This window comes from Vespa velutina, chromosome 1, assembly GCF_912470025.1.
Source record: "Vespa velutina chromosome 1, iVesVel2.1, whole genome shotgun sequence".
NCBI classification, from domain to species: domain Eukaryota; kingdom Metazoa; phylum Arthropoda; class Insecta; order Hymenoptera; family Vespidae; genus Vespa; species Vespa velutina.
The window spans coordinates 20,318,861-20,330,351 of NC_062188.1; the positions used below are offsets into that span (position 1 = coordinate 20,318,861).

At 42.1% G+C, this 11,491-nt stretch overlaps 1 protein-coding gene across 2 annotated transcripts; it reads left to right on the forward strand.

Annotated features, from left to right (window-relative positions):
• Positions 1-9,136: 9,136 nt before the first annotated feature.
• On the forward strand, positions 9,137-11,367 carry LOC124949999 (3-ketodihydrosphingosine reductase). Of its 2 annotated transcripts, XM_047496026.1 has the most exons (5): positions 9,137-9,434; positions 9,813-10,093; positions 10,169-10,598; positions 10,682-10,923; positions 10,989-11,367. In XM_047496026.1, exons 2-5 carry the CDS (start codon positions 9,956-9,958, stop codon positions 11,199-11,201), a joined length of 1,023 nt encoding a protein of 340 aa, XP_047351982.1. In that variant the 5' UTR covers positions 9,137-9,434; positions 9,813-9,955; the 3' UTR covers positions 11,202-11,367. The 2 variants fall into 2 exon arrangements, with proteins under 2 accessions (XP_047351982.1, XP_047351973.1); XM_047496017.1 differs by lacking the exon at positions 9,137-9,434 and having other exon boundaries at positions 9,633-10,093.
• The last annotated feature ends 124 nt before the right edge of the window (positions 11,368-11,491 follow it).

Consider the following 11,491-nt stretch of genomic DNA (forward strand, 5'->3'; position numbering starts at 1 on the left):
GTCGACGCGTATCGATGCGTACGAGAGCTGTGTCGACGAGGCTAGCCGAGCTGCGAGAGAGAGAGAGAGAGAGAGAGAGAAAGGGGGGGGGGAGAGAGAGAGCGAGAAAAAGAGAACGAAAGGCGGGAGGAGAACGCATACACGACGGCTGCAGGAGGGAAGGGAGTGAAAGAGGAGGATAGAGAATGCCTGGAAGGTTGGATCGTTCGCTGCCGGTAGCAACGACCCTGGATGCATCGACTCCTGGGGTTGTTCGGTGGTAAGGGTAGTGGCTAGAGGGAGACAGTGACAGGGAGAAAGGTGCACCGAGTGACAGGAAAGGAGAGATGGAGAGGGAGAGGGAGAATGATGGGGACGAGATGGGAGCAGGGGAATCACCCTTTGTCTACCATCTCTTTCTCCTTAACGAACTTCATATCCAGGATCCTAGTCCTTCTCTGTTTCACCCTTCGCCTCGTTCACCTCCCTTCCGCCAGACTCTCCCTATCGACTCTCCCACTTATCTACCCTCCCTCGCTTTCTCTCTCTCTCTCTCTCTCTCTCTCTCTCTCTCTCTTTCTCTCTCTTTCCCTCTACCCTCCCGCTCGCTGTTGCCTCTTCGGCTCTCCACGCTATCGATCCCGCAGCATCCACCGCGAAATAACGACGTACGCTCCTGCTTTTCTCTCTCCGCGTGTGTATATTTTCCTCTTTCTATCGTTTTTCTCTTCCATTCTCTCCCTCCCCCTCTCTCTATCCTCTCTTTCTGCTCGATTCCACCAGGAAGAAAGGAAGAAGAGGAGGGTCTAGCGTATTTGCAATAACTCTAACTCTACTCCTATCTCTTTCTTTCTCTATACGATCGAAGAAATTTCTTTGAAGCGAACCGATAACGTTAAGAAAAGATGTATGGTAGATAACTATAACCAAAGAACGAGGAACACGTTCGATCGGACGTGTTCCTCGACGATCCGCATGGAACGATGTCGAATCGATCGTCGTCGAAATACGGCTACCGTTGAATGCTGCAGAAACGAGGAAGCTGCGAAATGGTTTGAGCGCGCCTCGTATTTTCCAAGAGAAGCTACCGGGTCGGTCCCACCGTCTCGACCAAACGAGACGTCTGCCGTTCCTTCCTTCCTTCCTTCCTTCCTTCCTTCCTTCCTTCCTAACATCCTGCCTACCACCCTTCGAGCCTTTCGCTCGTTTCTATCGTTCCTCGATTCTCCCGACGAAGCCACACCGTGCCGGTTTTGTTTTATTTTCTTGGCCAAAAGTTTACGCTTCGAAACATCGTTTCTTGAGACCTTTTAAAAATTACTCCTTCTACGAGATGCTCGATAAAATTTGTATCCAAATGCGGACATGATCGGATTGAAATTGAATTTTTCATTGGGAATATCATTATGTATGATCTTTACGTGTCGTGCACGCGAAACGTACAGGATCCGAGAGTCATGCGAGCGTAAGAGATTTTCTGGCTTTTCCACAAAGTTATAACGGGTCGTCATCGATATTCCTCCATTGTTCGCGGTCCATATCCCTGTCGGGCTGTCACTGCCGAAAGTACCGTTTTGTTTCTTGCCTTTCAATGCGACAAAGGGCTATATACCGCGTTACGTTCGAAGGCACTCATTGAAACTGAATGAAAAAAAAAAAAAAAAGAAGAAAAATGAAAGAAATAGAGGACGATAGGAAGAAAAAATCTGCAATTTTACGGCGATAAAAGTGAAATACACTTTTGGGAAAATTTATATCTCAGATTTTCCCAACACGTCGGTAAACCTTCAGGGATCTTTCGATCGTAGATGAAATTTTTAGAAAGAACTTCTCTCTCCCTCTCTCTCCCCTCCTTGATTAATTTTTACTCCGGCTTCAAGCACGAACGGAGCGATATTTCTCCTTCATCTAGACGACTATGATAGTTCGTAATTTCTTCTCGTCTATTCTTTCGACAGGCGTAGTGCAGCGAAAACAGATGGAAAGCCGTTCCCTCCTTCCATCGATTTCCTCCTCGAGGAGAGGAAAACGAATGCGAGAGGCGATGCAATCCTTCGTTGAACGCTGAAAGAAGAGAAATCATTCGGTGCAACGAACGTTCTTGGTTTCGTATAATCTGGTGGCCTTGATTCCGAAGAACCAGATACTTATGCGAAGATATAAAGAGCGAAAAAGAAACGCGTTAAGAGAATGGAAAAGGAGATGGATGAGGAAAATGAGTAGAGAGAAGAGGAAGAGAAAAAAGATCGGCCAGAGTGAAATAATTTTTAAGCTCGAGTCGACTACCCTGGGGCCGACCGTTGACAAATTAGCATAACAGGGAATCGACCCAACCGCCAAGTCAACCCCCACTAAAACCCCCCTACCGGTTCGTCTCGAGTGCCAATTATATAGGCGTCCATGGAAGCCAACATCCGACGTTTAACGTTCGTAATCCTGCTAAAGGACTCCTTCCCTTTTACCTTCGTATATATGTACATTCAATTTTCACGCTTACAGAATTTTTATACGTATGTATCCGCTTAATTCGACGAAACCTTCTTAAGCGAATCGTCTAATTATCACGATTACCGTCTAGTATTTATTCTCGCCCTCGTGATTACGTGGCGGTAAAGTGAGACAAAAAATAAAATAAAAAGTAAAACAATTCGAAGAGAAAAAAGTCATGCCTTTCGGCTTCAGAGTCGAAAAGAGTCGTCCTTCACTTTTTCTCAAGCATTTTGCAATCAGAAAAATACTGTTCCGATGACGCGACATACGACGAGACGTTCCGTCTTCTAATATCTTCGAGTATCTCGCTCTCGTTTCGCGATTCGTTTTTCGCCTACGGCCAAAAACTACCCCTTTTTCAATGATCGAAGCAAACGAGGGGAATATCTTGGACGGGGATAGTGACCCGAAGGGTCGAACGGGCCTCGTAGAATCAACCACGGTATCACCGCGAGATTCCAATCTCTCAATTATGCGAATAAATCCGCCGGAAGTTTCGAGAATCAAAATGGCCCTGGAATGAAAATTGAATCGGAGAGACTCGCTCGAATTGAATCGAAAAGTTCCAATATGAAGTGAGAGCCTTTTTCTTAATAACGATCATAGTGCGAACGCTATCACGCATATATCTGGATATTTTTAATTAATTAATACTTTTATACGATCATAAAGAACATGAAAGAGAATAAATCATTTTCATTTTGGTCGAACTAACCACTCTCGTAATCACAATCAATGGATTACTCGGACGATAATTCGTTCTTTTCAACTTCGCTTAAATTCCAATTCGTACGACGATCGACGACATTATTCTGTTTGTCGTCCTCCGTTAAAATTCCGTCGAAAATCGTACAGTCGTTGGATTAGAACATCTGTCAATCGCGAAAGTATCTAGTCTCGACTAGTTCACCTACGTTGATAAAAATAGATGGACATAGTAGAGTAGACGTCTGCATTATTAATTATCCTACATCGTTTTCCCTGTAACAATATCGAGGTGAAGCAAGAAGCACGAACGTTAACTGTGTCCCCGCAATTTTTACCCTCTATTCCATAAATCGATTCAACGACTATCATCGAGTCGTCGAACGTTTTTGCGCGAGAAAAGAAGAAAACGTAAATCGGTATATCTCGAAATCGATGAGACTACCTGTATGTATATCATTTAAATATCTTTCTTGTTTGCGAATAAATAAAAAGAGATTTTGGAGAAAGAGATCGATCTCCAAGAAATTATCCTTATGTATGCATTTGCCATAATTCTATGCTAATTATGTATATGCATATACATATACATATACATAAACATATACATATATAATATATATATATATGTGTGTGTGTGTGTGTGTGTGTGTGTGTGTGTGTGCGCGCGTATATAAATATTTGCATATCCCATAGGCTCATTCACAAAATAAGCATTGAAATAGACCGGCTATCTATCTCTCTTTAGCTCGAGAGAGGTGGATAAAGCAGCCAGCCCATGAACGGAGGTCCAGGTGATTTGTGAGAGGTAGATGATGGTTACCCCGGGCCGTGCCACTGCTGCACCCTCGTTCGTAGTGCCGGTGCCGGTGCTGATGCCGTTGGTAGTAGTGTTACCTATAGAGAGGAACAAAAAGAGAGAGAGAGAAAGGGGTGGCGCGGAGTATCAGGGGTGTAGCTACCTCGGTGCACCGTGGGGTGGATTCTTGGCTCGGGTCAGTGCCCTCCCGTAACATTGAACCACCCTTGCGGTGCAGTCAGGGCCGTAGCTAGAACGCATGCGCGGCCCGAGCGGCCTCCCGGCACACGCCGTCGACAACACCACCACCGAAGCTACCATCGAAGCCACCACCGTCAACGCCACCCTGAAGCACCAGACCCTCTTCCTCTCTTACTCGTCTCGGTACTTTCCTTTCTTCCGTTCTGCCCCTTCTTCTCCCTTCCCCCCCCCCCTTTCTCTCTCTCTCTCTCTCTTTCTCGCCATTCTCCAACAAAACATTGCCCACGCCCTTTTCCCTTCCCGGCCACGATTTCCGACTCGATCGAAATTCTACTTTGTCCCCTCTCGTGATTAAACGTCGATGCTACGATATCTTCCTATCGGTTCGATTTTGCTCGAAAAAGCGATCGATAAATAATGACAACTTTAAACTACTTCTCATTGTTATTAAAATTACTCTCGTAAATAGATAGTGTCGTATAAAAATTTACTAAGGAAATAAAAGGGAAGACATCGAAAGTGTTTGCTTCTTCTTCTTTTTTTCTCTTTTTTAAGAGGGAGATTCTATCGTGGAATATATCGATCTAAACTACGATCGAATCCGTATATCTTTATTATTGATCTAGCTGCATTTCCAAGAGCACCGATGTCTGGTACATAGGCGCATGCGAATTATAGGCGGGGCCGCGTCGAGTCGCTTGCAAGTTCCGTTTGCGAGTACCGTCGACTGTGAGATCGTCGGCTTCCAATTACTAGGCGAATAAATAATTACGGAGATCGTTTACTTTAGCACGAACGCATATCTATTAGAAGGCGCATAATTTTGTCTCGCCTTGAAGATAGAACCGAAGAAAGGGGATTCAAATGAGGTAATAGAAAAGTGCGTCGCGAGTTGGGAAATGAAAAAGTTTACTTCCCCGTAACTTTTTCAATCCCATTAACTTTTATGATTACAACGTTATTTTATAGTTGAGAGCGTTGTCCCGTGTGAAATCAAAATAAACTAATTTTTATGGCATCTATTCTATTTCGTAAGAACGTCGGACAATAGGATCTCTGGATTTCCAAGTTCGTTTTATATGTATATAAGAAAAAGAAAAAGGAAAAAAAAAAAAAAAAGAAAAAAAAAGGAAAAAGAAAAAGAAAAAAAAAGAAAAGAAAAGGAAAAGAAGAAGGAACAGAAATGTCAGTTTAAATTCTATCGTAGTTGTCACGTCGAAATTTTTTATTGTCCACTTTTCGTAGATCGTATAAATGAGAGAAAAGTTGAAAGTTTGTGATCGGGTAGTTCGTTCGAAGGGAATCGAGGAGAGCGCGACGCACGGCGAATGCGCAACCGTGAGCGAGGAGTTCTACGAACTCTCCGTTGGTGCACTGAACTATTCTACCGATTGTTCCGCAAAAGCGTTGACATATCTCCGAGCGGAAAAGAGTGGGGGTAGAGCTTGAGAGCGAGGGGGATGCATCGATGGGGGACGTACGAACGGACGGAGGAGGGTTGCTACGAAATGACCTCGTTTTCACAGTTGGAAGACAAGTATCGCTTCTTTGCCGTTGAGATACGGCGCGTTTCCTCGAAATAATTCCGCCGAGGTTCGAGCTCCTTTACCGAGAAAGCATAGAAACTGAATTCACTTTGTATCAAAATTGTGACTCCCTTTTGGGGAAACGGACGCGAGAGGGAACGTACAATGCCTTGTATACATTTCCACTTGCATTTGTACCTCTTAATAATATTGCAGTAATTTTAATAATATTGCAGTCAAACGTACGTACTATACTTTTCTTTAGAAATTTTATACGCCTACATATATGCTCATTGTCGCGAGCTAGGAATTTAGCATATTATCGTGTAAAAAAAGTTCAACAAAAAATTTACTCGCAACTCGAGAATAAAAATATCGTACGGGGTCCTTCACCTCTGGCCCCGTCGGCACGTCATCGTCGACGTTGTAGCGTGTTTCGATCGGAGATATCGAGAAGGGACGGAATCCGTCGAATATATTTTTGTTGCGCTTTGCCTCGTAATATTCTCGAGAGCGTTGAAGAGAACGATGTCTTACAGACGGTACTGTGTTAGGTATAATGTTCGAAGGGGGTACGTTAATGTGCTCCCTCTCTCGCTCACCCTCTCGCCTGGAAACGTTGAACGTTCTCGAGAACGGGTCGTTAAAAAAGTCCGTTGGACTTTGCGTAACGCCCTCGAGATTGCGAGAAAGTGTAGGAGAAGAATGCGACTCGAGTCGTGTAGCGCTCGCTTATGCGCTCATGCACCCCTGCTCTCTCAGCTGACTTTCATCGAGCTTGGAAATCGTTAGTCGGACGACGAGATGAAAAACGAAGAGAGAGAGAGAGAGAGAGAGAGAGAGAAACCGAAGCAACTGCAAATTCGATAATCCTTCCATCCTTCGATTTCTAGAGCGGTTCTTTGAGTCTCGATAAAACCGCTTGACTTATCCCAGATGATTTATCGAAATGCTTTCTGTAACGTCGAAGCGTCTTGACTAACACAAAATTAAATCATTTTATTATGACGATATCCTATTTCATATATATATATATATATATATATATATAGAGAGAGAGAGAGAGCTATGTATATCATCCCGGGTGATTTTTGCTCGGAAACCACCGAGTATGTTCAAAGTCTCGTGTTTGTAATTTGGAAAAGTACAAAGTAGCCTAGAGCTAGCAGGATCTTTCAAGACTCGGTTGCTCTCGGCCTCGTTGACACTTTTTCTAAAATCACGAGCGACGTATCCGTGGAGGAAAATCCATGAGAGGAAGAGTCGAGATAGATGAAGAGAGAAAGAGAGAGAAAGGTGGAAGAAAAAAAAAGTTGCCTCTTTCCGAGCAGGCAGTGCACGGTGGGTGGCCGAAGATGGGTGGAAGTGGGAGGGTGGACAGGAGGGTTTGCCAAGCGTGCAACGAATGGAGATCGATTCTGAGTCTGGGTCAGGCGAGGGCGTTCACCCCCTGGTGCAGCCCGGGAGACATGGAATCCAGGGTCGTAGCTATGGTATCACCGACAGGGTGCTGGCAGAGGGCGGCGGGGATGGACTGCACGGGACACTCCCTTCGCTTGGGTGCAACGTACGTTCTCTCTTTCCCTCTTTCTAGTACTCCGAGCTTACCTCTCGTTCGCAGCTTGCTTTCTCTCTCCCTCCGTCCGAAATCACAGTTCCGGACTGCGGATCCTGCAGACTGCGAGGCTCGATGCTACCACCCGGAGAAGTTACCTCTCTCTAGTTTTCTCTCTCTCTCTCTCTCTCTCTCTCTCTCTCTCTTTCTCTTTCTCTATATTTCTCTCTATTTTGCTCGCTCTCGCGCGTTGCAACGACCATCCGATGTCGCGTTGAATTTTCCGTACGATTTAACGTCTTCGGTATGCGAAAACATTCCGCGTGAAATCGCAGAGGGGAATGTGGACTCACCGGCTCTGCCAAGAGGGTTGCTTTTACTTGCTTTTCATCTCCTCCTACCTCTCTCTCTCTCTCTCTCTCTCAATTACGTTTCTAACGTAAAATTTTAATGCCCCTTCTGCCGACATGGATTGTCTATTCTCGTTTAGTCCTCAACTTTTATCGATTTACCTGCTAACGGATATACCTAATGTATACACAGATATCTAGACAGGCATTCTTGCTTCTCGACGTACTCCAAATAATTCTCGATGAAGTATTGTCCTTTGAACTATGAACGTTTGAGAGATTCGAGATAATGTAGCTGGAAAATGGAACGTAATATCAACGATACGATTATTACTCGTTAACGTATACTCTCGAAGAAATATAAAAAAAAAAAAGAAAAAAGGATCCTAAAGAGGGAAGAAAGGATTCAACGCGTTATTCGTACCTTCCACTTTAACCTGCCGGTAGCGCGAGTCCCAGGACGAGGTGAACGATCGAGAGGGCGGTGGTACGTGACCTTTTGCACGAAGGATAATGGCGGGGGCGAGGGCGGGTAGAGTTTGCGCCACGGTAACGGAGGGTGAATGCACGTAGAGCGTACTCACCCTTTCTCCTCCCCCTTTCCATTCCACCCTTGCCACTCCGTTCTCTCACCCGCTTACGCGCGCGCCAAACTATTAACGTACTCAAAGTGACTAATTGATAACCTATTCTATAAAGTTCTCTCGCGTAAGAGATCCATGCGAATCTTCTCAAGAAAAAAAACTTGAAAAATCGATCGATCGTCCATCACGATCCTCACGAGCAAATACATTTTTTTAAAGTAACTTCACCTTCGATCGAGCATTCCCCGTTATAATTATCCGTTATAGCAACGATGTTTGAAACATTTTGATTCTCGTTGAAACTGGTTCTGAATTGTCAGTTCGAAGTCTATCGTTATCGTTTGTCAGTTTTATACCACGATGGCGCTTTACCGTCACTTTCTGGATAAATCTTCATTAACGATAATATATGAAAGATTAATAGTTTAATGTTTTAAATAAAATCGTTAGTTTTTTTTAACGAACAAACGATTACTTAAATCGTTAAATATTTTTCATTTGTTTAATTAACGACGTATTTTCTAATCGATGAGAAACATTTTTATCGACGCGGTAAACGAAGAAAGAGCTTCCCCGTATAGCGCCACTTGTCAGTATCCTCGAACGTAAATGAACAGAGAATATTCGAATGATAAAATTCTATGTATAACGATACGAAACGTGATTAAATATCTTCGATAGAGAATATTTCTAATAATAAAAAAATAAATGATTCGAATTCGATGATTTTTCAAATGTGTTAATCGACCGATCTCGTTGCTCGGTCGGTAATGAAGGTTAGTTGAATATTTCTATATACGACCGTCAGGAGCAAGTATATTAGTAGCTTTTTTAACATTATTAACGAGCATGGAAATAGCCAATGGCTGCGTTCAATGGAACAAGAAGCTTTGCAACTGTTGGAAGATTTTCTATCGAACGTCGTCATTCGTCCTATTCCTTTTCGACATATTTGCTCGCCGGTCGCCATTTTTTTCTTAGCATAATAAAAATACGCCTATTAGACTTAGCGCATTTAAGATCTTATTTGAAAAATAAGCGGCAAAAGTTTAATCTAATAAGATGAATCAAATAGTGCAAAATAGAATTATATTGCATATAAAATAATGTCAATCGAGATAATTAATAATTTAAATAATTAGTGTCATTAATGTTAATTTTAAAGGAAGGTTTCATTTCAATCGACATCAATTGAAGATTACGAAGTTTAGTTCAGTAAGATGTGTGAAAAAATATCTATAAAAGGTAATTCATACATGTATGTATTTTTAATCGTTTAAACAATTGTATTTACAATTGTAGAAAAAGCTTTTTACTCGTGCATAAACTATTCTCGAAAGATATCACTCTTTAATAGGATCTTTTTCAAAGATAATAAAGTTTTTTCAATTTAATTGAATGAATCCTTTGTCCTTGAAATGAGAGTTCGTTCAAATCAAAATTGTTCATGAATTACGCATGTTCTCATTGATGGCACAAAAATCATTATAAAAGTCAGGGGATAGTGAAACAGTTTGCTTTTTCTAAATAATTCAATAGGGTTAATACACTACCGAATGTTTTTGGAAATGTTTTTATTATTTGCTCGACAGATCATTTTATGTCTCTATTCAAAAAATATAGGTTATGGAAAGTTTTTTCACGACGCAAAACACAGTCACAAAATATAAAGTTTAAGAAAGTGTATTCAATTGAAATCGTACGCTGCTTTCATCATTGCGAAGCTCGCTCTGCGAAGACGCAGCCAGTGTATCGTTAGAAATGTAATGGCGATCAATCATTTAAAAATGACATTATCAATTAATCTTATAATAGCCGTTATTGTTTTGTTAATCATCGGCTTGATAATTAAATTAGTATTTTATCGTGGCCGTTTAAGAAGCGTGGAAAATAAACATGTCGTGGTGAGCTTTCTTTAAATATAACCTCATTCGTCTGTGTTATGAAAATGGTATTGTATTATGTTATAATTTTTCCAGATAACTGGTGGTTCCAGTGGAATTGGAAAATCTGTAGCAATCGTCGCTGCTAAGCATGGAGCACACGTAACTATCATAGCCCGTAATGTAGAAAGATTAGAAAAGGCTAAATACGAGATAATGCAAGCTTGTAAGAATAAGGACACTCAGCGGGTGGAGTATTTATCACTTGATGTAACTGAAAGCTACGAGGAGTTACAAAAGGCATTTATGGAGCTCGAGAAGACCATGGGTCCCATATATATGCTAGTAAATTGTGCTGGCTCTGCTGTCTGCGCTAAAATCGAAGATACATCCACTTCTGATATACGCAAAATGATCGACCTGAATTTTCTTGGTACTTATTATTGCATCAAAGCCATCGTGCAAAGTATGAAAACCGCTAGAGATGGGATCATCGTATTAACGTCATCTCAAGCTGGTTTTATAGGTAGTATTCTTAAATGCTCAGACATGCTACCGTGGCAATAAATATGTTAGATCAGAATTGTTACATATGTTATATTTTTCTAGGTATCTATGGTTATTCAGCTTATTGCGGCGTCAAATTTGCACTGCGTGGTTTGGCAGAGAGTTTGGCCATGGAACTTGGCTCGCACAATATTTCTGTGACTCTCTGCTTACCTCCTGACACCGATACACCTGGTTTTGCTGAGGAAGAACTGTCAAAGCTGCTGGAAACAAAATTGATTTCTCAATCGTCAGGTTTAGTCAAACCCAATGTAATTGCGGATCAATTATTTAAAGATGCCTTGGTAAGCTTAAATGAATACTCGTTACCTGTCAATGATGAAACGCTTATATCATTTGGTTTTTCTAGAATGGCAAATTTTTTTCAACCGTTGGTATGGAAGGATTCCTTCTGTGTATAGTTTCTTGTGGGATGTCTCCGTTCACTTCGATTTTGGAGCTATTAATGCAAATAACATTAATGGGTCTCAGCAGACTGATAAGCGCATTTTACCTCATCTCATTCCAAAGAATTATTTTGAAATGTATGAAAACTCGTGATAAGAATAAAAAGTCCGAATGAACAGCGTACTTGTATCGGTGCTGCTACTTTCGTGATAAGAAGGATACGTGGTCCGATTGCTTCAAGAAAAAATTCAATTTACTTGAGAAAACTGAATGTATTATCATTCCATGTAATATTTATAGTAACGTCGAAATGGGAGTAATAAATGCGCATTTGAATACGATAACGATTACGCGTACACGCTGAGTCGAAAACGAAGTTCCTTCCCCCCGCCCCGCCCCCCCCCCCCCAGAGCTATGCAAGTTCTAAATACTCTTGGGGGGTGGGGGGGGGGGGGGGAAGTTTCA

Coding starts and splice junctions, on each gene's coding strand:
- LOC124949999 (XM_047496026.1), top strand. CDS start 9,956: ATGGCGATCAATCATTTAAAAATGACATTATCAATTAATCTTATAATA. Junction 10,599..10,681: donor ATCTCAAGCTGGTTTTATAG/GTAGTATTCTTA, acceptor ATATTTTTCTAG/GTATCTATGGTTATTCAGCT. Junction 10,924..10,988: donor AATTATTTAAAGATGCCTTG/GTAAGCTTAAAT, acceptor TGGTTTTTCTAG/AATGGCAAATTTTTTTCAAC.